The 25,925-nt window shown below is 32.4% G+C and overlaps 2 protein-coding genes across 3 annotated transcripts; one reads left to right on the top strand and one right to left on the bottom strand.

Moving 5' to 3' along the window:
• Positions 1 to 3,622: 3,622 nt before the first annotated feature.
• Positions 3,623 to 25,909, top strand: LOC148622190 (uncharacterized). Of its 2 annotated transcripts, XR_015920588.1 has the most exons (8): positions 3,623 to 4,210; positions 19,457 to 19,581; positions 20,305 to 20,524; positions 20,923 to 20,946; positions 21,258 to 21,554; positions 22,125 to 22,148; positions 23,536 to 23,868; positions 25,748 to 25,909. XR_015920588.1 is itself a non-coding variant. In XM_088571832.1 (7 exons), exons 1-7 carry the CDS (start codon positions 4,132 to 4,134, stop codon positions 23,649 to 23,651), a joined length of 885 nt encoding a protein of 294 aa, XP_088427958.1. In that variant the 5' UTR covers positions 3,623 to 4,131; the 3' UTR covers positions 23,652 to 25,909. The 2 variants fall into 2 exon arrangements, 1 of the variants encoding a protein (XP_088427958.1); XM_088571832.1 differs by having other exon boundaries at positions 23,536 to 25,909.
• Positions 10,240 to 12,007, bottom strand: LOC148622191 (zinc finger MYM-type protein 2-like). Its single transcript, XM_088573850.1, is given in 3 exon segments — positions 10,240 to 10,543; positions 11,806 to 11,836; positions 11,839 to 12,007. Coding segments are annotated over 3 exon segments (504 nt in total).
• Positions 25,910 to 25,925: the final 16 nt, after the last annotated feature.

Consider the following 25,925-nt stretch of genomic DNA (forward strand, 5'->3'; position numbering starts at 1 on the left):
TCACCCTACCGGTGCACCTGGTCCATGCTCCCAGTTTTTAGTGGAGTCCGAGTTGCTCATTTGCTTTTGTTACTTTGTATTTATGATTTTAGTTACTTTATGTTCTTTGTTGTGTATGTCTGTTTTCCATGTCTGGTCTTTGTCCCTTGATTACTCTTTCATTTATACCAGGCTTGCCCTTTATAATTCTGCATCAATTGTTTAATCTAGGTCGTCCAGTCTCTTATATTACTTATCAAGTAATAAAAATTAGTTGGTTAATGTAAATTACAACCAACAACTGAAGCTTTGTAAGGATTCTTATAATCATGTCGTACGATTGGGTTTCTTAGATTTTATGTAACTTTTACAAGACGGACCAGTTTGTGCAGCTTCTTCCTTGTAGTGAAGGTCAGATAGAACAAAAAGTATAAAACAAACCTATGTGTCAATTGTTATAAACTTATAAATGATATAAATGATTTTAATGCCAAATTACTCTCCTTTAGAAGTTAACTTTTGTCGGGCTTTAATACGGAAAACCATAGTGGTGCACCGTCTTGGGAAAGATGCCACGTTCCTCGCACGTTAAAGAACCCTACTGTGGTATTCTCCCGGAGTAGGAACCATAGGGCTCCGCCACATGAGGCTAAATTGCCCGACCCTACCCTTCCTTTCCTTTTTCTTGTGGCAATCAAAATTTGTCGACCCTACTATCCTTGTGTCCCATCCCATTTTTCATATCATCATCATTTCATGTTCATCGTCTGAATATAGCTGAAATATTGCTGCTCGGACGTTAAACCCCAACAATCAATCATATCATTATTTTTCTTTCAAAATAACAAATAAAAACTTTTGGATAGGGTGTCTGAAGGAGGGTTGGTAGGGTTTGTTTGTTTGTTGGGGTTTAGCTGCCCATTACTGTAACATGAAGTTTCGGGAACTCTACATTATACATATAGACATTATGTACACGTAAACGTACAGTGTACATGTAAGTACATTCCCGAGGAGCTCCAACGATTTTTAGTTTTGCTATATATGTATATGTCAGACTGCATATACTGACAACTCTTAATATGATTTTTATTTAAACTATTTTTTGTTCATAACTTCATGCCAATAAAGTAAAGTTTGTACATGTACATAAAAATATAATTTTAGTCACATTCATACTTAAATATTTGTTAAAAGGGTGCGGATTTTTATTAAGTATCAAGACATTAATACTACACACGTAAAAATAACTAAATTCTGTTGCATTATGAGGAAGATTTAGAGGATTAAATGAAATAGTGATTCTAAAGTTAATGACAGTGTTGTGAAGTACTGAATGTACATACACGTTATGTTGGTTCTGAAACAAGTACTATAGGAAACATTTTTCAAGTTATTTAGAAGTTGATAAAATTGTTTGATACAATATTTAGTTGAAATATTGATTTTGAAGTGTTAACTGTGAGCCAGTATCGATAGATTTAGCCTTAAAGTCCTTCATAATTTTGATTCATAAGAATTTTGAATGTTGAGTACTTGACTGTTAGTAGAAAAACTTTACAGTAACTGTTTAACTAGAACTAATGTAAAATCAAAGACCGTATACATGTTCAAAAAAATTTCGGTCGTATATTGGAATGGTGCTAACAGTGGCGTCATCGTCGGCGGAGTCCGTGTCGTCGTCGTCCATATTCACTTGGTTTTCATGCGATGCCTTTAAATATGGTTGATCAATTGTTATGCAATTTTGATATGATTTTACTAACTACTAAAGGGATGCTCCTATTTAATTTTGAATTTATGACCCATACCGTTTTCAAATCAGGGCCATCCATGTAACTGACAGATACCACACTGTTTATTTCTGTTAATCTAAAAAACAGACTTGAGAGTCCAGAATTTTACCAAGCGAACGTACATAAAGTGATATGGTCAATCCTTAACATGACATATCATGTTCAATACATCCATGCAAGTACACCTTCAAGAAAGAAGCATTGTTATATGTATATGACTTGAATTATGGTTATGGAAAGGAATTGTAGATTTTTCCCCATTTAGATGTTTAGTAAACATGTAAATGGATATTTATTGACATACGCATAATTCAATTATTGATATCAATAAATGGAGTTTTCTATACAATGCAAACACATTCAAGACAAAACGTATGTATGTGCAATCAAATTTGCTCTTCGAGCAATACCAATCTGCGTTCATACTTGCCCCTTGGGCAATACCAGTCTGTGTCCACACTTGTTAACAATAGAAAAAGTTATTTGCTGAACCTAATATAGAATTAAATACTCTGGAAAACGGTCAATTTATATATATCTTTAGATCACGTTGAACTAAAGTTTTTCTATATACCAAATATCTTGTTAACTTTGAGCTATAATAGATGAATGCGTTGATATTTAGTTCCATATCTATCATTTTGACCACGGAATTAGTAAGATACAACTAGTATATCTTTGATTTCTTATGAAAAGAATAAGATAGTCACAATGGATTTCCTGAATTGTAATTTAGCATTATTATTACGGCACATCATACATTTTAATCTGAAATGAAGTCATAGGACGTTCCACCAACGTATCAATTTCCGGGGATAATTCAAGAGCTCTTCTCCTAATTAATCACCAGAAAAACACTTGTCTCAGGCCGTAAAGGATAAAATCGATGAGAATTCAAGTATTTTGTCATTAAGGTATTATATTGACAGAAAACATTCGAATTGTGTTGCCCTTCTTTTAGCAGTTTTTTATATTGACTAAAGAATTTATGATCACATGAAATAGTTTCGCTGGTTATAGTGTGTGTTCTTAAGTCATTTGAGTAACCAGCTGAAATTATTTTCTGTTTGTAAAACTACTCGACAAAATGACATCTATAAATAGGATGAAGATGCATTGACGTCCGGTTAGGAATATAAGTGACTAGAATATTCATTATTTTCATAAAAAAAAACGTAAGTTAAAATATAGATACATAAAAAATATATGTGAGTCATACTATATGTAGGACAACTACTTTCGTTGACAACGGCTTATTAGTTTAACCACAGAAATATTGTTTAACAAAAAAAAAAAAAAAGAAAGAAAAATAAGTAAATGAAATACATACGCATCCGTCCTTAGACGTCGACCGTGAATGTCTGTTCGTCTGATAAATGATTTTTTTATCGTAAAAATGACTTGAAATGGTGACACATTTTGTACGTTTTTTTATTAATTAGCGCTGTTTTAGTTGTAGAAATAAGTTTTTCAACATTTATTAATGTTCTTTAATTTAATTCGGTAAATAATAGAATGATGAATTAGTAATTAAAGAAAATAAAAAGCTAGTACATGTTTAATCTAATTAGACCATATCCACAGCTCTTAAGGAATTAGATATTGCGTAGTTCTTTTGTAAGTTTGACAGGATCGATCTGATAGTATTTTTTCTGGAATTCTCTAAGCTGAATTAGCAAAATTAATCTTATAGTCGTCTAGTGTTTCCGTATTCTCTTGGCTAAATTTAATGCTTATGCATTAATGATTAATAATGATCGGCATAATTGCAGTACGATTAAAGGAGAATATATCCCAATACTCAAGCGCCAGATAAATGTCTTTCGCTAATAGAATAAAGCCTCCTACATTGCGTTTAATGTGTTTTATTTTCATGATTATTCCACGATATAGGAATGTGAATTGAAAGACATGGTAGTGAAAAGGTGGCATCATGATTTCTGTAATGGTATTTGTAGTATTGTTACTTCACATATCGGTCGATCCTCTTAGTATGTATCTTTTATGAGATAATTGAGTTGATATTTCTGTTTTTCAGCTGTGGACGATATTCGTAACTATTTCCACTGCTTGTCATATTTGATAAGACTCTATGTCAGCAAACTAGACAAGTTTTATTCGCCAGTGATACAGAGTGAACTGTTTGTTGTTTTGCTGAAACATTTTTATGACATAATGTTACTTATTTTGTGATAGAATTCAGACACATCGAACCCAAGTATAAACGTTATATGTCATTATGCATTAACATGTCCGAATGGTTTAATTTGGAATATGTGAGATTTTTTCAAATTACATAAACTTGTATGTTGTTATTTCTGTTCGTTGATATTTGAAAGGAAAAATTTATTTTGTGATGGACATATACTATCTGTTAGTGCAACGATCATTCTGGATTGTACAGATTTTATTGGCTTTCCTGTTACTCACCGAAGGTAAGAAAGAATGCATTTTAACTACATTAGAACTTTCTTATGACTAATTTCTTTAGAATTTATATACCACATGAGAAAATGCAAGTAAAATACTTTAAAGTATTCAAGGGATACTCTTTTTTGATGACTGAAAGATTTACTTGTATTAAACATTTTATGGTTTTATTCAGAGCCCAAATATAGATAAGTTATAATGTTTGGTTTTGTGTATATTATCGTATTTCAGTGTAACTTATATTTTCGAAAAAATGGATAATTGTTTCGTTTTTTAACAGAAAGTGAGTGTCCAGTTTGAATGTTCTATTTCTGTGCGGTCGGCATCAGGTCACAAGTTTTTCTTTTTAACTTTAAATTAAATACAAAAAATACCAGTTTTATATATTGTAAATTTCGGAATGCTGTACACGTGTTTCAAGGAGTAACCTCTCATCAGCAGCATTAAAATCAAATATGTAGGAAGATCATAATCAAATTAGTTTTGTATAAGAAGTACTCAAAACCAAAACTATCGAAAGAGAAAGAAAAATGTATTTTTTTACAACGACGTTGAGGTTTTGTTGTTTTTTCTCTGTATATCTTAACTTCAGTCGTTAACTTACTCAGTTACTGTTACATAAAACTTCGTAGGGTTGATTCTTTATCTAGTTTTGGAGACCCCAAACAATATTGTCACCTCACAGTTAAGTATGGAAGATGAGAATATAAAATAGTCAAATGAGAACTATCTGAATCCATCAACATGAGCTGATTATAACTGGAAACATATTAAAGACATTTTCTTATTTAACCAAATAAGTCAGATTCCTAAGGCACTCACCAAGGTTCTGAGTATAAAATAAAGTGTAAAATTTAAATCTTACAGAGATAGAATTGACATAATCAATTGAAAAACAGTTTCTTCATTGCTATGCAAACGCCATGTATCATTTGGTATCATTTGATTGTGTGTTTGTGTGGCGTTTGTTTCTGAATTAAATCTTTCATAATAGCCACGGAGCGGTTATGTTTTGCTGGGATTGAGTTGAAGCGTTTATTTCCAATCTGAAGTCAGCTAAGAATTAAACAAATAATTATGAGTTTGAATTTTTAGGGAAGGAACATGAACCCACTCCAATACAAAAAGAGAAGTAAATAAATAAATAAATAAATAAATAAATAAATAAAAGAAATAAAATCAAATAAAACCAAAAATAATAATAATAAAAAATAATAACGGCTACACAATTTCTATTGCTTTTTCCAGTCATGTTGGGTACCTCAAACGAGCTTGATCTAGATACACGACTTTTTTTATAGCAGCATATTTTTAACTTTACGATGAGAGGATAAATTTTCATTTCCAACTTTAATAGACTATGATTTTTGACTCTTTGCTTTTGTAGAGATATATTATAGCTTTAAAGCATACAGCATGTCACGGTAGCATTTTTTACCCGATTCAGTGTAGTGATAATTCTTCAGAAGACAGTATAGGGGGCTATATGAGAATTTTCTTGTCTGTCTTTCGTCCATTAATCTGTCCACAAATCTCGTAAGAGCGCAAGCCACTGAATGGATTTTAATGAAATAACATAAGAAGATTGAGCAGCATATGAAGATGTGCAAAAGAGAACTTAACTAATGCGAGTAGGTGATCAGCGCACATTATCATTCATTTGATTATACGTTACGAGAAGGCGAGGAATAATACATAAATGTGTAAGAAAACCTAGCTTTTTAAAATTTAAGTAGCTGTCTTTGTAAGAATCATGCAAAATCTGAAAAATGTGATACACCCAAAAAAAAAAAAGCCTACATATTTTTATTTTTGTAATCAAGTTGTTTTATGGGTCGATATTATGAAATGTGTAATTATTCTTTCAAATCTGCCTGCTCTTAGGAGATAATCAACATTGAAAATCTAATAGATTCTATTGTATTTGAGAGTCATTTACAGAGTTATCTCCCATGATTTTGTAATCTACAATGCATTCTATATAATTGGTATCTCCAAAGAACATGAGTTATATGAAAAACTGAATGTTAATTTCTGTTTACTATGGCAATTCAAATAAAATATAAAAAATAAAAATATGTAGGCTTTTTACTCATGAACCACATTTTGCATGATTCTTAGCTGGAGTGCTACTTAAACTGTGTATACCAAGACAGGACCATTGCCGCTGTTTCCAACTTATCATATGTTACTTATTTTAATGTAGCCTTTCTATTCGGTAATTTCGTTTTTATATAAGTAATAAAAGATTGTAATAAATTAATTTTGGGATCCTTTCAATCGGAGAGAATTAAGCTTAAGGAAACAAAATTTAAAAAGGAAACAAAAGAAAAGTCCGACGGAGTAATGTTTTATAACCTAATATGTTTCGTACTTTATTTTCTTTTCATATATGTGATCAAGGCTATTTTCACTAAGTTGTTTGTCAGTTTTATGTTATTGTTTTTAATGAATCGCTGTTGTCCTTTCACATGCCAATTTTGAATACTGTTCTTACTATACTTTGCTTTTCGTACATGGCTAATTGGTCTCTGGTTATATTGTATTTATCTAAAAATTATGTGATACCCCTTTTTATATCAAACACAGATCTAAATTAGGTTTCGTATAGCTACTGTGAAATTACTTTAATACGTTGATACCAATTTTCGTGGATTAGGGAAGAAAAACACAAGTTCGTGGATTCTTGAAATCGTGGTTATTAGGTTTTCAATATACACATCAATTGCATTCTCTCCTTTTCGTTGGAACCAAATTTCGTGGTTTGGTCTACCCAAGAAAACCACGAAAATTGGTTCCGCACGAACAATAGTACTTTCAAAGTATTGCACACAGAACACATAAAACAATATGATCCTGATTTATAGATAATTAGTGTCAAGATGTCAATTAATGAATACATTTCAGCATGTCAGCAATAAAATAGTACGGATACCAGAACCATATTTTATTATCTAAATTACAAATTAATTCATAAAAATTGAAACACATGATTACTCTAAAAAAGTTGAAGATTTGGCTAAATAGATGATAAACCATAAGCAACAGAAAAGCATAATAAGGAAACGAATTCGGTAATAAATATATATATATATATATATATATATATTGTGGAAATTTGAAACAAATATCGAATTATAATTTAAAATTACGGCTGTTCTACTTTTCGTGACGAGTCATTTAGCTTTGATTACAATTGCCGGTATTTTGTTTTAGAATTTCACTATTCAAATGTACTCCTGATCGCTAAGGCCAAAATATCTTGAAAAACTAATGCTGTAATAATATACATATCATTTTGATAAAAGCAGTGCCTTGATGTTTAAGTGTACCGAAAAACCACAACACAACATGATATGAAACAACAAATAGTATGGACAAACTGACCCTTTTTTTTTGCTTAACCATCTGATTCTTATTTAAATGTTTTTACCTTCAACACTTTAAAGTAAAGTCTAGCATTTGACGGTTATAAAATACATGATAAAACGGATTGAGACTGATAACTAAAACCAGAGGAATGATACATAAGGACAGTTAAAATGAAAGGTAAATGAAACAGTAATATAATTACAAATACTGAACATTAAGAACATGCAGCAAAGAGTACGTTGTCAGTATGATACTGTCGTACGTGTACATATACGATTCGAAGAAGTGTCTCATGTGCATTTAAACGTCTCTGATCCAATGTAGTTCACAAAAGGATTTGAATGATTTGTATGTTCAGGAATGACGAATTACTTACTTTTCAGATAAGAAGAGAAGTTTTTACCACTGATCCACTTTTAACACTAACATTTGTGTAAAGTAATATGGAAGTCCTTCTGAGAGGGTAGTCCTGAGAAACAAGACCGACCAAGAAATTATGTAGGGGTCTGAAGCATGCATTTTTGGAAGGACAAGTGTATTTTTCAACCATGCTTCACCACTGCCTTATTCTTACAGAGAATAGCACTTAAGTTTGAAACAGGCCATGAATCCCCTTTTGCTTTTTTATTTTCCTTATATACATGTGCTTTTTGTGTACATTAATCAGGGAAATATAACCATATTTAAAACCTGCATTACGAAAATAAAATGATGTATAGTAATACATTTTATTAAAATGGATTTAAAAAATATTGATGACAAAAATGCATTTTTTAATTTCAATTTAGCACATCTAAATCAACATCCGTAATTTTATACGTTTTACCACATCACATTACAGTTTAAATTGTGTTGCAACTGCGGCTCTATCAAACATTATTACCACAATGGTCCTTAGGGTTATCATCAGATTCTTTATTTTCAAAAATCCGATTATGTCACGTATAAGATTTCCAATAATTTCTACTGGAATCCCCTTTAATTGCATTACTTGCACATAGTTGATAACACATTTTAAACGATCCGTAGTCATTTCAATTTCGATCACGTGCCATTAAGTTAAATGTACGCAGTTTTTATAGGATTTTCATGTCAAACGAATTTCAGTTTACGTTGCTTTGCACTTTACAACCGTTTCAAATTGTATTTTCCGTTTTCGTGACAATTTTCGATTAAGATTTCCAAAAGTATTTAGGATGTTACAGTTTTCCTAACAAAACTTTAATTTAATGCTTAGGAGTATTGTTTTATTTAAACTTGGCACGTTAAAAGTTTTTGTAATTTAGTCACCGCTCTATCACATAACTAAATCTATAACGATCATAAGAGAACATGTCAGCTGAGAAGTAAAATTGGATGTTATTGAAAATGTATTGTAAGTATACAACAGTTACTAACCTGACAGTATAATCCTGTAGTATAAATTGAGATTTGATTTATGCAGATTAAGAATTGTCCTGATCTTAATCTTTTGTTTTTAATTCTTAAATTTTCAAATCAACGTTAGTTGAGTGATGTATATTTAAATAAATACACCTTGATTTTATAATCAGTGTCATGCGGCAACTTACTTGCATATCACTAATTAAGAAATATTATTCCACATAATTTAACGATGATTAGTGGAAATATGATTGCACTATGAATAATTTATAATGTCTGGAAGCAAAATTTATTAAATCAATAAGCTTTATTTTTTGAAATAATTATAAAAGCTAGTTACGACGAAAATGTGGAAAGCATAACTTGCCAACTGTTTCTAACAATCCATGTAAGTGCCTTTGGACTGCATTGGAAATATACAATATAGGTACATTGTCGGAAATTATTGAAGATATGTGATGAGGCGACGGAACGGGTAGGAAATGCGAGGCTCCGCCGAGCTATTTCCCCCGTTCCAAGCCGAATACACATATCGTCAATAATTTTCGACAATGTACCTTTATTGTTTTTATCCTGTTATATTAATAATTTTGTGCGTGTGTACATTTTTAAAATAAATTTTTAAAATGCATATCCTTTGAGGAGCCCCATCGTTAAACGGGAGGAAAAAAATTAATACGCATGGCGCATGACTCAGTAAACATTGAAATTCAATCCGCACCATATAATCAAAGTCAAAGCGGTTTGAATAAAATAAGCAATGTATCAAAGTTAATTCAATTCCAAGAGACAATAAATAAAATGAACAATAAATACAAATATTTTAAATGTTGTAAAGTCGATTTTAAGAACATTAAGGTTTTGAATTTCGCGAGGAAGGTCAATGTCACTGTGACGATGGTAGACGGAGTCTGTCAGGATGTTTAACGGAAATCGGAGGAAAGTTTTGAGGCATTTGTATAGCGGGCTGCGAAGGAACAAACACCGGTTGAGGAACTGACGGTGGCAACAATTTTCGGGCACCAGGTATGTTTTCTTTCTCGTGAATTGCCAATGTTCCCCTGTTTGTGTTGCTGAGAATATGAGAAATTTGTTAATGTTTATTTGGGCATGGCACTGTAATTATTAACAGACGCGACATTTCTGTGTCAAGAAATTTGCATGAAATCTTTTGCATCTATGTCATTTTCCCTTAATTTACTGACTAGATATTTTCGAGCACTATGATTTGTTAGTCTCTTGTCTTTGTTTAGTACGGCTTTCTCTTGTATAATTTTTATCAAGGATGAAAGTTTTCTTTCCCCAATTTTTTGCCTGATGAACCAACATTCTGACCGTTTGTCCTCCATGGGAATTGTTCTAGGTGAAATGGGTCATCCGGTCCGCTACACGTCAAAGGTCGCCTCGACTTATAAAATTCATACAATGCAACAGGATTACGATCATTGAAGCTTTCGTACATTCGTGGAGTAACTTCACGAATGTCAGAATTTTTTTCTCCTGTTCTTGTTTTGGTCTGACGCTCATTCATTTCAAGATATCTGATACCGTCAGATCCTGTCATTGAACTGACATCACCCCATCTGGAATATAATATTTATTAGAATAAACTTAAAAATTAGTTTGGGAGCATTACAAACACAATAAGGCGAGCTTTTCCATCATATTTGGAAGCTAGCATTTATACTTTGGTTGTGACAGCTAAGTGATGGTATTTTTTTCTGTAACTAGATAAATCACAATCTGAAATAATGGGTCTTCGCAGAAATGTTTAATAAAATTCAACTTGAGAGTGATGTCGCTGTGCTGAAGCCAGTTTTGCTATTATTTTGCTGTCGCTACCATAGTATAAACCTACCTTCATTCATACTAATGAACACTACAATCTGATGAAACAAAATGTCGTACCAGTTGATTTTTATTTCTTGATTTTTGTGAATACTCCAGAAAACTAATATATATTCGTCAATTTGTAGATTTCCATTGGTGGTTGGAAGTATTTACCAGTATATGCTACCCAGACATTGTTGAATTTTGTTTGTCGAACCCTATCTGTGAACTGTGGAATGATGTGACAGCATTAATTTATGGGAACAGGAGGGATGCTTAGGATAACAATATTCATATCAGATGATATATGTGCATAAAAGGAAGATGTCCATAGAAATTGTTTTTATTTAGTAGATATTGCATTTTTAATATGAAGTTATCGAGAAGAGAATGTGAACAAATGATTTTCCTGTGTGCAAACATGGATTTCTTACAAATCTATTATGTAAAATCGGAAAATATTCAATGTAGTGTAAAATATAAGTGAATGGTATTTTATTAATCAGAATAAAAATGTATGTGTAATCTGAAAATCAAATAAAATGCATGTACTTTTAGTATTACATTGCTAATTTAGGAAGTGTAAGAATGGAATTATTCAAAATACATGTACATTACACGTAATGCAAGTTGACACAAGTATAACTGTGTCATTTATGTAAATTGACATATGATTAATTTTCTACAATACCAATTTATTTTGTGTATGTACATGTAAGAGCTGTAATTACAGAATATCCTTCCAAGCATAACCTATGAAAATCTTTATTTGAATTTAAACCATAAATGTATGGTATTTTTTCATATTCAAAGTAGTGCAACATGTCACACTATGTACATTTATGTCCAAGCTTTAAAATTTATTATTTTATAATTGATAGATTTCCATGATACAATGTGATCATATTATTCACTTGGAACAGGCATTTTCTGTTTGAATTTATTTGAATTAGACATCATTTAACATGAAAAGTTGTGAAAAGGCCCAATATTAACTAAAATATGTATTACAAACCTCAAACTATAGTGTTCATTAACACCTCTCAACCAAAGTGAACTGTATTGTTCAGCCATAGTGTGTTGATCAAGGCCTCTGGATTGGCATTTCCTAAAAGATCCTTCTCGTGTAACATATTGATTTCCTCATCGGTAATTGGCTGTGATCTTTTGGGCTTATTTCCTTTCCCTTGTTTTTTAAGAATTTTTTGTTTTGCCATCAAAGCATTCCTTGTCAAATTAAAGTCATCATTTGTTTTGGATCCTTCCCCAAGTATACAATACCCATATTTTTTGGCGCTTAAGTTTTCTGCCTACTCCCTATAATGTCACGTAAGGAGGAAGGTTCATATTCTTCCCCATTTTTCTTTCTTTTTGTCAAAATGAAGTTTGCTAGGAGCGGATCCAACTCCACTGGTGGTATAGTGTGTATTTCTCTTGTTTCATTTTTAATTTCTTTTAGGAATTTTGTAAACATGGCTACTTCAATTAAAGTTTTCTTTTGTGTGTTTTTATTTTCTTGACCATTGATGTATTTGTTTACATCACCAACAGACATGTCAATGAAATCTGGATTATATTCCTTTTCAACATTTGTGTTTAGATCAGATTTGGATTTTTTAGATTTAGATGGATGAACTGTGGGAGTGTCACTCTCAAGCTGTTTATTATTATTATTATGTTGTGTTTCCATGTGTAGAGGTGGAAGTCGTCTTGTTTCTGTTTGGTATATGGCAGTAGATTTCAGGGGTGAAATTTGTGCATTGGTTTCTTTTGGATTTGAAATATTTGTTTGAGATTTTTGAAGAAGAGGAGGCAGTTGTATAGGCAGATCTATAATGTAGTGTTCCTCTGATTCATTATCTTGGGGTTTAGGCAGTACTAAATCCAAGAGCATAACAGGTTCCTGGTCATTTATCTCTTCAAGAGTTTTATCACATTTGTAATGCTTCAATTTCTTTAAGTGGGGACCAGTGTATGTTAAATTGTGACGGACACTCTGGCTCCGAGTCCGACATGACTGAAATGACCCGGGAAGTCGTCTGCAAACTGATAATGAATCAAATCTGGACGAGATTTGAGATTTGCCATATATATGACGGTGAAAAAAAAATACAAAATCATTATTTGGTTTACATACAATCTTTTATTTCATTCAGCTAAAAAAAGTGAAAACGAAACAAAACGGCGAAAAAAAAAGATTAACCGGATACGCAATCTCAAGTTGTTTATATCGTAACTATGGTGGCGGCCATGATTAATTTATGCATACCAGAAAAAAAGTAGTTCCGCCGATCACGTGAGTGGGAGGAGCCAGAAAGTCGATAACCTGCTAATGTACGGATACAGCAAAAAAAATAATAATCGTATACCTCTATTCGTTTAACAAATAACCTCATTGCAGGATAAATAATGTTTATCCGTGTAAATGTAATTTAAAAGCGAAATAACATGTATTTGCTTCATCCACGAAAACTGTGTTGAATTTAAAATTAATAAGAAGCCGTAATATTTATCGTATAAAAAAGAAACCAAGGGAACCAAAATTCTAGCGGAAGCTTGTCGTAAAAGACGACTAAATAGTGCTCAGAAACCTAGCCGGGGGCTAGGCGCTCTGCCCACAGAGCAACTGGGATGTGTGTCCCAGGAGGTGGAATGGGGTATCCCTGGTGTGTTACATGCTTGGGTTTTCAGGCTATAATACGGAAAACCTGACCCCAAACCATAGTGGTGCACCGTTTTGGGAAAGATGCCTCGTTCCTGGCATGTTAAAGAAACCTGCTGTGGTATTCGTTAGGAGTAGGAACCTTTGCGCTCCGCCACAGGAGGCTAAATTGCCCCCCCTTTTATCTTGTGGCAATCAAAATTTATTGACCCCATAATCCCTGTGTCCCATCCCTTTTTTCGTTCATCGTTTCATGTTCATTTTATCACTCCTTTCATGTCCATCGCCCGAACATAGCTGAAATATAATATTACTGCTCGGGCGTTAAACTCCAACAAACAAACTTCACAGCATTTGAAAAAAAAAAGAAAAAACAAACAAACAAACAAAGCAGATGTTCTCTTACATCCCATAACTACGGGATTTTAAGTATATTTAATTCTATATCAGCGGTGGATCCAGAAATAAATTTTTAGGTGGTCCCAAGTGAATTACAACATTAACGTAAATTTGACTGATTCGTTTCACCCCGAGTCCATACAAAAGTCGAGTTCCATCAAATGGTATGCTTAGAGTCAACATGCTGGATGAGAGTCATCGAGCTCTATGACCACGTAGATGCAAGTTTTTATCATTAATATTCGCATTTGACAACGGATGACAGAATTTCACAAGGTTTTTTTTACAACTTCTGCATTTTGTGAAAAAGTAATACATGATGTCATCATTAGTACCATCACACTTAGACAATCAAGCGCCCATTTTCTAATAATTTTGTTATTTTTTTCTTTTCTATATTTCCTGATGTTTTGTAAGCTGGTCATTTGCATGGGCCATGTGTAATTATCAGTCACTGTGTTTTCTTTTTATAATGACATCGTCTGATAAGAATAAAAACAAACTGCAAAAGCAGCTATTTTCAGGAGGTTACTATTTAAGGCCAGCATCTCTTTCTCACAAAACACCGAGAGGTTCTCCTGGATCCCATACCTAGGAACATCAAAAATTATTTTTTGGTAAGCAATGGAATTAATTTCTAGAAGTAAGGATGTTAAAGTAGGAAGTTTGTATTTGTGTTAATTTCTGAGTTGTTGTTTACATGTAAAATTACTAGCACCATGTTTAGAATTGAATTGACAACTAGTGGTTGTGAAGATGAAGAATTTTTATTTTTTTTTTAAAGTGATGCTTCAACAGATGAGCATTTCTGCTATAAAGAACCTTTCGTAACATCAAAAATTGTGAAATCTTATCGGCTAAAAATACGAACGTTCGAGTATTTGCAGAAGTTTTTGGTCTGTTCAACTACTTTAATTTGTGCTACTCTGAAGTTTTCTTGACAAATTGATTTGACAATAAAATTCCAGGTGAAACTTGTTGAATACTGTACTGTCAATTTGACACCTCCTGCTATTGCAATGAAATCAATTATGACGATGAAAGATTAATTCTATTTGTTAATTAGCTAATAAAATAAATGTGTTTCAGCGAGACCTACGTCCGGTGCGACGTAGGACCACCCCCTGGATCCGCTACGGCATCAGCAGTTTCGTCGATTTCCACCAAAAGAAAGCAGATGAAATACTATTTTGAATTACTTACACAACTCCGTCAAGATTTATCGGTTTCAGGATATATTTAGTTATTCTGATTATTCATTAAGATATGGTTGACAGTTAGTTAAAATTGTTAGGATAAGAGTCAGCTTCCAGGAAAACAGTTTACATTCCTGCAAGTGTTTCGAAAACTTAAAAGAATTAGCGTCTTGATTTTCTCCTCTTATCCATGGTATCTGTGCAAAAATTACGAGGTGTATAACATATGGATTTTGGTTGACCTGAGAGTTGCTTTAGCGAAATAGAATTTTTAAGTTTTTGTTTCAGTAGTGCATTCTTTCAGGAATTTTGAGAAAATTGAAGTAAATGATCTTTCAGGTTCAGATTATTGTTTTTTTATACATAAATAATATTACACTTTTTTCCAGATTCTGATATGTATTAGCAACATTATATTCCAGTCGAATGATGTATTAAATAATTTGCATATTGCTGTCATGTTTCATTGATTCTTTATTTAAACTATGTCTTTAGAAGCAACTTTCACAATCAAATAGACTTTTGTTTTGTGTAGCGAGTGTCAATTGAAACATATTTTCAATTTTATTTCCAGTATACTTTCAGCTGGTCCATTTTTATACAGTTATATTTTACCCTATAAACAAACGAAGTTATAATAAGCTGTCAGGTTATTGGAAAGAATCCATAGCATGAACAAGCATCTCTACTTATTCCACATCAACCATTGCCATAAAACCCTTTATTGCGTTGACTTAAAACCCTTTCTATATGGAAATTTTGAAAGATAAGGTAATATTCAAGTATTGTATGAGTATATGCCATAGTTAGAGAGCAAGGCATTGACAAGGCCAAATTTTGTGGCGCGCGATGTTATGAATAAATGATACCAGAGAAAATTCAGTTGTAAATAAAAACTAATGTTTGTTATGTTTATATTTTTTTAAAAAGTTATTGTTAAGATAAAAAAATTCCTGTCAGAATATCATTTCACAATCTTCATTCTTAAATTTATCCTTTTAAGGAAATACATCAACATATTCTTATTTGTACATTTTATATGATGACCTTTACTTTACTTATGTTTGTTTTGAGTGTAATGTTCTGAAGACGATTATAACCTCACAATTCACCCTAAAGGTCAACAGATTTATTACATGCTGCAGGGTCAATCATTAAAAACCTGTGTTGTGTATAGCCTTCGTTTCAATGTATGTTATTTTATTTTATATCTGAAGATAATCTTAGTAATGTATTGGCTTGGTAATTTATTATTTTGTATTTCCCATTCCACATTATTTTCGTTTTATATCTTAATCTGATTTTTGGTGAGTTAGTTCTTGTCCTTTACTATGCATGAACAATTTTGGGCAAACAACAATTTATCAAGTTTTCTAAAGAGTAATCAAGGGAACCAAGGTTCGAGCGGAAATCAAAAGAACGCAATCAAGGGACAAAGACCAGACATGAGAAACAGATATACACAATTACAAACATAAAGCAACTAAAATAACACTACAAAGTAACAAAAGCAAATGAGCAATTGGAACTCAACTAAAAACTGGGAGCAGGTACACCGGTAGGTTAAGCGTCCTCTACTTTTCTAGAAACACCCGCCGTTGCTCATAAAAAGTCCAGGGTAGGCGAAAGTGGAAGGGAAAACCATAACACTTTGAACAAATCGGTTTTCATGGTGCAGATGGATACATCGAAACAATCCACGAGTTCATGATTTATTGATTAATGGGGTTTAACGACCGAGCAATATTTCAGTTATATTCAGGCAATGAACATGAAATGGATGATAAAATGAACATGAAATGATGATGAAATGAAAAATGGGATGGGACACAAGGATAAAGGGGTCGACAAATTTTGATTGCCACTACTGGAAATGGGGAGAGGTGGGTAGGGTCAGGCAATTTAGCCTCCTGTGGCGGAGCCCTATGGTTCCTACTCCGAGAGAGGAACATGGCATCTTTCCCAACACGGTGCACGACTATGGTTTGCGTTCAGGTTTTCCGTATTATAGCCTGACAACCCCAGCATGTAACACACCAGGGGTACCCCATTCGACCACCTGCGGCACACAACTCAGTTGCTCTGTGGGCAGAGCGCCCTAGCCCCCGGCAAAGGTTTTGAGCACTATTTAGTCGCCTTTTACAAGCTTAGCGCTGCTGCAGGCCTATTCTGTTGATACCCGGACCTACACGGGGTAAGAATATGTTGATGATGTTTTTCCTCAAAAGGATAAACTTAAGAATGAAGATTGTGAAATGATATTCTGACAGGAATTTTTTTTTATCTTAACAAAAAGTTGTTAAAAAAATATAAACATAACAAACATTTGTTTTTATTTAGCTGAAATATTGCTGCTCGGACGTTAAATCCCAACGATCAATCAATCTATCCGATGCACTCAACTGCAAAATTAACGATTTCGTTACGGTGTATCCATCTGTGTCATGAAAACTGATTTGTTCAACGTGTCATAGTCTCCTTTCCTCTTTCGTCTACCCCGGACTTGACTTTTCATGAGCAACTTGGCGGGTGTTTCTAGTAAAGCAGAGGACGCTTACCCAACCGGTGCATCTGGTCCAAGCTCCCAGTTTTTAGTGGAGTTCGAGTTGCTCATTTGCTTTTGTTACTTTGTAGTGTTATGATTCTAGTTACTTTATATTTTTACATTCTTTTAATTACCGCTATAATCTTGGCTTAGTTACTCTTCCATAATACTTTATAAATTAATTGCTTTAATGTTTAAAATGTTTAATTTTTTTACAAATACTAATCTGATGATGTAGATGGTGACATACTTGGAAGGTTTTGTTAAAACTTTTAATCAACGAGTATTTTTTTTGTATTGTTGAAATGCATTCAACATTTCAAGATTAAAAAAGTGTATGAGAGTTGTCGCTAAGGCGTTATATTTTTTCAGCAATAGAAATTATAAAAGAGAATAGTGTTTCAAATTTCTGAAATAAAGCTTAATTTACAAAGTTGTCCATATCTTTGTACGTCATAAAGCAAAACGATTGATTTTGATGACAATAAAAATTCAGTGCAATCATGTGCTGAGAACGAATCAATCAGACGTAAGATTATCTGTATTTCTACAATGGACCGGGAGATGGTTCAATTCAAACAAGATTAATTATATACACCTGCTTCAGAAATAAAAAACAGTAGATGGACAAACTACAATAAAGCATTATGTACGAATGTTATTGAGGTCAATGCTGTCGTCTGCCCAAAGTCATCAGGTTTTGTTTTATTTTTTTTGAAAATCATTTATTCAAAGATGTAGCTGAACTCCAACAAATAACATGAAGTAAATGTTTTTACTGGATACATCATAAAGCTACAAAATTTGGTTAAATCTGTCATATTATTGCTAAATACATCTCGGGGATAGACAATCTGCTAAAAACGATGAAATGAATCAGTAATTTATTTTTTCATTTTCTTTTGCATGGATTTGTTTTTATGTTAACGCTAAGCAAATCCCAGTTATAGAAATCAAATCTTTACAAGAAGTGCAAGAAAAAATCACACATGGTACATATACAAACATAACCATATTTGAGAAAGTACTCCACAGTAGTATGATAACGTAGATATTACAACCTCGTAGTTGTTAATCAATAATCAAAGTAATTCAAATAATGCAATTATTGTAACAAAGCGAACATTACTCTATTTAGTACATCGATACATTCATTGATAAAACATGTTCAAGAAAAATCTGCAAATGGGTCTGTCTCGCTGTAGAGTGAAACAGAACATTAATAAAGCTTAATACAGTAATATAAGCTTTATTTAAATGTTAGTGTCTATTCAAAGTAACAAAGTAGTCTCTAAACTTAGTATAAATTAGATTAATACCCTTTTTTTTCAAAAAAGGTATTTTGTAATGATGTGTTCAATAAGTACGGAACTGAATAATGTAATTTTTCAGTTCGGAGACAAGTAATGATCCCTATATCTTTAAATAAGAATAAATAATTGCTCTATTGTCTTAGTAAATGGAGATCGATTCTTTGATGAAAGACTTCTATTTATACAAGTAGATTGCCGACTTGCCAGGAAGAATATTTTGTTATCTAGCTCTTTTACTGGAATCCCATGAGGATTTTAAAAAGAAGCGTGTTGTATTGATCATATAGTGTTCAAAAGGCGGCATATCCTGACTAAGTACATTCTGAATATAAATGCGGCTGGGCATGCAGCTATGTAAATATATTTTTCTTAGTGCCTACATTTTATGAATTAGTTAATCTCTAACCCTAACCTTCACTTAGTCCCTATTTTTGACAATTCTATAGTCTAAATTAGCATTTTACAATATCTTAAAGCTGTGAATTAATATAAGAGAGAATATATAATTTTAACCAATACTAAATGTAAGATGCTTTTTTATTTGCAATCAGGTAAAAATACAGGTTGGCACATGACAGAGCAACCTGAAATACTACCAGGTATTCAAAACATGACAGTTTACACTCATGACAGGGTAGTTCTTAAATGTACAGCAAGAAATCGAAGGACAAAGGACGTAAGTCTTCAGAATGTTATGATTCAAACTACTTATTATTGACAAATATAAAAAAAAACCGCATTGATCATAAGCTAGTTGAGGATGAAATCATCTGAGCGCTGTTTGGAAACAAGACAATTTAGAATGCGGTATGAATTATGAGACATTTTCTATTATTTGTTTAATAAAGAATGTGGAATGACGTACATTCTCTCTATATTAAACACCAAACGTGCAATAAATATTAACACCCATTTATATTATTCCCACGTTGTCAGACATAATACAAATATTCTGAATATGTCTAATGCAGAATTAAAGGAGAAAGGGAATAAAGCCAAATACAGGTAAATTGTCATGCTGCCAATCTATTTTCTTTATAACAAAACCTGATTCTTCACAAACAATTAACGTCATTTCTAGCTTAACATTTCAGTAAAAGCACTATTATAGGAAGGTTGCAAGTGGACCAAATACTAGAACATAAAACAATGCAAAAATGTGATGCATTGAGACATTAATAAATATACAACAATTAAACAATATGGTAAACTCAAGCTAAAACAGAACATTTTTAAATGTATTATCAAAATTTCATGAAAAATGTTCAGTTTAGGTAAACATATGTAGCCATGCATTATCAAATCATTTACTGTTTACCGCTAATTATGTGTACAATGTACAATATAATGAAATTGTTCTTTAGTGTTATCTAATAATAGTAAGTAATATTGTTTTCAGATTCAGTGGCGTTTGGTAAACGCAAATTACCCATTATCAGTAGGGGTTGAAACGTGGACGTCTGATCCGGCAATAACTGTAGTTTACAAAAGGATAAATGACACTGATGAAGACTTTGACTTAGTTATCAAAAGCGCTAAACCAAGGCATACAAACACTTATGAATGTCAAATATCATCAACTACAGACCATAGGAGATATGTCTTCTTGAGGGTTTTGGGTATGTTTCGAATAACATTGGTGTTATAGGTGTTTCATTTTTGTTGGTAATTTTATGACATTTAATAACTCATATTATCAATTGTTTAGATTGTTAGAAGTTCTTATGAGTACTGCTAAGCATTCCCAAAATATGAATTAATAGTTTAATACTATAAAAACAAATGTAGCTTAAAACTCATTTCAAAATCTAAGGCAAACGATTGCTTGCGAATAAATTTCATTTAAATGATCAATGTCACAAATCTACTTGTTATTGAATGTGTCTTGTTTCCTTCATATTATTTTGTTAGTGTTGGAAATATTATCTTGAAGTTCGTACATGAAAAAAAAAATTGTATTTTAATTGTCCTTGAATTCCACTGCTTAACGTTTGCACATCAACACATTCTGTTTAAGGTAAAGCAAGAGAACGAACGCCATGTAAGTATAGCATTAATATGAAAATAGAATTAACAGAACGGTGTGTTTTTTTATCGTAGGTCGCAAAGACAATTTTATACTTATGATTTCGTTCAATGAACATTACTTTATATCAAAATACAGAAAATAGCATAATTTAACAAATACAATAAAGAACAAACATATACATTGTTGCAGGCCCATACTAGACACAATAGAAAACTACACGTCAATTCATGTTAGAGGAGACCTATAGAACTATGAAAGTACAAAACCAAGTTCTTCTTTTGCAGCGTATGACATATAACGCGTGTTTATTTCCATTTTCCCAGCCATTTCAATTACTGGAACAGCATATCTAGATGTACATCAAAAGGTGAATTTGACATGCAATGCAAGTGGGTCTAATCGAGCTCCTGAAGATGTTGATTGGTTTCATAACGGCAATATTATTGTTCCAAATGATTCTAAGTGGGGTGGACGGTTACAAATTTATAAGAAAGTACCCCCAGGACGGTCATTGATCAGCGAACTTATAATCAACAGAAGTACTTTGGGGGATCAAGGAATGTATGTTTGTAGAAGTTCAGAAAATGAAGCCAAAAACTTTCCTGTCAATATATTAGGCAGTAAGTATAGGATTTTAAAATTCAATCGATAATTTCAACTGCTTTAGTAAACTCTTTTCTTCGATTAATGACTTTACTGGAAAATTTGTTCTGTTTAATATATTCTAAATGAGAAAGAGAGTGTGCCGATTTTTTTAAATATGTAGACTTATATTGGTTTACTGTATTGGAAAAGAAATAGTCTAAAAATGGTAGTATATCAGAAACAAAATTCTATGTATTCTTTCCTATGTTATTTACTTTTATATATATATTTCATATATATTATTTCAAACCTACTTTCTAATTATATGTTTCGTAATAATTGGTCATTATATAAATTTTAGACTTTTCTTATAACCATTACCTGTATTATAAAATTAAACTTCAGACATACCTGATCACGCGAGCATTTCTATTTTTTTTTAGTTTATTTTGTTTTAAAATTATGTCTTCTTTCATCCGAATTTATATGCTCTACACTAAACTTTAACATATGGTATTAAATTATGAGTCGAACCAGGAAGTTCAAAATCTCTTCATTGTAAACTGCAGCTCGTACTTTTTTAATTGTGCATTTCTATTTTGCAGATAGCTTACCAAACAAAACAAAAAGTAAGTACTACAACAATAAAAAACAATATAAAACAATAGAAACTTTCAATGCAATTTGTTACCTCGTTAAATACTTAGGAGTAATCAACTGGGAGCATGGATCAGGTACATCGGTAGGGTTAGTTTCCTCTGCTTTTCTAGAAACACCCGCCGAGTTGCTCATAAAAAGTCAAGTCCGGGGTGGACGAAAAAGGAAAGAAAAATTATGACACGTAGAACAAAACAGTTTTCATGTGCAGACGTATACACCGTCACGATCCACGAGTTCATGATGACGACCATAAGACTTCTGTAGTTATGCCTTCAATCTTGTAGCAACATAACCCTTTAGAGAAGTCTAATTGTAAGAAGTCTATCGCGATACAATAAAGTCTGCGTATTTACGGCAAGCTCTGGCATAACGTATGATATAATAACATCATTCACAGGTGCCACATATAAATAAAGTTGCCAATACGGAATGAAAAGTCATCGCGTTTGTCGTATAGTTTAATCAGTAGTTTTCTTTTACCATCGGTCTTAAAGTGTAGATCAAGATATGAGGCTGACTTTATCTTAAATTCTTTCGGATAAATGCGATGTATCAAATCCCCGAAACAAGGATTGTTTAAATATAATGCGTCATCTAAATAGCGGAAATTGAGATTAAAGGATGTAGCTAAACGATGTTCCTTCTTTTGAATCAGATCGATCATCTATAAAGTCAGCCTCATAAAAGTGAACAAATAGATCATCAAGTAGAGGAGCACAATTTGTTTCCATTGGTATGCCGACCATTTGTTGAAAACCGCGTCCACCACATTCGACGAGTATGTTGTCGATAACAAAAATCCAGCATTTTTAAAACATTTTCTTCTGTATATTTGGAAGATGGTTTGGAATTATGGTTTAACAAAGCATGAGGAATCTCTATCAAGAACTACATATTGGTATCTAGCTGTACCGTGTTTTTTGGAGTAACAACGATGAATATGTTTTTGAGTCGGGATTTTAACTGAGTGTGGGAAATATAAGTATATACAGTTGACAAATATAGGTTTCATTGCTATTGTATACTGGTAATAAACTTGAATTGAGGGTTCCCAGAAGATCTTTCGAATTTTTCATATATTTTTCGAATATATTCCCTCTGTACACAGTCTTCTACAACTACCACAGGGTATATTGGAGACTATTTCATTTTTATTTCAGACAATAATCAAGTCAACAGTGTATGTCTAGAGTGTAATTCTTTCAACATCAGTTGTTATTCTTCAAATTGAATAATTTATAATGGAATAACATACCCATCACGGGAGTGAATGTTAAACTAGAATTCATGTTGCTACAACTGGGAATTTGAATAATATAGTTTTTTTTAGACGTGCATTAATCCTTTTTTTTTCAGGAACTGACAAAATGTCTGGCGAACCGTCCAAAGACCCAATATTCAACAGTGGTGATTATATCTCCCGTGTCAACTTGATTTTGTTATTATCAATGTTACTGTTCAACTGTAGCTGACATCAAGTCTGGCTCTTATGACTCGAAGTGCCTTTCATTGTCCAACCTATCATCAAACATTCATTCCATCAGAAGATAAATGACTTTTTGGGATTTAATCATAGTTGCATAACACAATACCTTTAACTAAAACTCCAGTTACTAAATAATAATGAACGACAGTGGCTAATAGGAGCAAAATATATTGTTCGAAGCTTAACTTGAAGAATATCAAACGGTAATTATTTCTTTCTCGATTAAGACCGCTTTTCTTCATTTCTTGATTGATAGTTCAGCTAAGGTATAGTAAAATTTCTCTGTTGCTTTTATAATTGTGTCTGAAGTTATACTTTAACCCAAACTTCTAATTTCTGATTTTTTTATGTAGTGCGCCTCTATTATCTCTGCATCAATTTACCCTAAGCTACAATATACATGTATCGAAATAGGCTAATTGATCAGAACTTTTACAAGGCTAATTATAAGGCTAATTTATGTCTGTCAGGTAATTCGAAACTAGTGTTATGAATTAATCAGTTAGTTGTCATTTTTTTACCGTTTATTTGATATTTTTTCTTTAAAGTCAGGACAGGGTTACATAAACAAGCTAATTGTCCAATAAGTAGAAGTCTTAGTAGGAATCAAGTTATGTCTATAATATGTGATACACCCCCAAAATGCTGCATACTTACCTGTAAACTTTTGTTATAAAGTTGCTTTATGAATCTATATGATGAAATATATAATTGTTCATTCCAATCCGTCTGGTCTTAGGAGATAGTTCACATCGAAAAGCCAATGGCTTCTATTGTTTTTCAGTGTCATTAACAGCGTTACTACCGTTTATTTATAGCTGACCTGGCCATATGCCATGTGAGCTATTGCCATTACTAGGCCTCCGTCGTCCTTCATCGTCATTGTCGCTAACATTTTTTTCTAAACTCTTCTGCTCTGAAACTACTGGACCAATAAGAACAACTTTGTATAAATGTTCCATGGGGGTATTATGCATAAAACTGAAAACTGTTATGAGGATTGATCCGTCGAACAACTTGTCGTAATTAAAACTAGGGGTCAGACAAAAGTTTTTTCGCATATCTCCAAAGCCGTTAGGTTTATCCAAATTATTTCAGTTGCCGAAATGATCCTTATGATAAGGCCCACAAAAGTTGTATTGGATCAAAGATGTTGCACGACTACTAGGTAGAGTTATTGGCCTTGACAGGCAAACAAATTTTTCAGTTTTTAGCCAGTATCTTGAAAATTGTAATAGACAGAAACATTTAATTGATGAAATGATCCTTATAAAATTTGAGTCAAAATTGTCGGACAACTCCTTTTTTTTTCTTTTTTTTTTTTTTTTTTTAGTTATTGGCTTTGGAAGCCCCCAAAAAATGAACCAGGTGAGCGATTCATGCACGTAGAAGCTTCTTGTTAATTCTTCAATACATTCTATAAAATATATTATTGGAGACTATGGGTTATATGAAAATACACATGGTAATTTCTGTTCACTTAAACATTTTAAACATGAAGTAAAAAATATAAATATGCTGGCTTTCCAATCATGTATCTCATTTTGCACGATTTCAAGCAATAGTGTTACTTAAGTTTCAAAAGACTATTAACTTCATTGAAATCTAAATGAATTAATGTACAAATAAATATTCTATAGTCAGACTTAATTGATCTTTGTGCAACCTAGTTGAGGATTTTGATCATGTTATATCTAAACCTACTTTACTGCATACCTGGTAATTACTTATCATCAAGGATAAATACACACTGAAGATCACCGCTGATATTAAAATGACGCAATGCAAACGCTTTGGATGGACACCCTAAGTTAAAAGGAATATTGACAGAATTAATTACAACGTTGTATTAAGATGTCTACTAATGTCCCGTCCAGTTTGAATACACAAAGACTCACCTTACACTATGCTTCTAGAATCAAAAGGTGATTGATTTGGGTAGCTTTCAATCCATTACTACGGGTATTCAGGACTTCACAATATCGACATTGCCAATTTTTACATCCCGATAGACCTGTACTGGATTATTTGGTATAATGTAATTATCAGTATACCATAATATCTCACCTATATTTTTTGAAGGAATGGATGAGTAATAAATTAGATGAGTATGTTCACAGCAAGCAACAACTCGGAAATACTGGTGAAATTCTCTCTCTGTCAAACATCAAAATGCGGATTTATACGAAGTTACTGTATATGAATATAATGTAGAATTTGAAAATAAAAACCAATTAAATTTTGTTTGATCATCTCAATA

This window comes from Perna viridis, chromosome 3 (assembly GCF_037379345.1).
Source record: "Perna viridis isolate PV_CMFRI_1.1 ecotype Kerala chromosome 3, ASM3737934v1, whole genome shotgun sequence".
NCBI classification, from domain to species: Eukaryota; Metazoa; Mollusca; class Bivalvia; order Mytilida; family Mytilidae; genus Perna; species Perna viridis.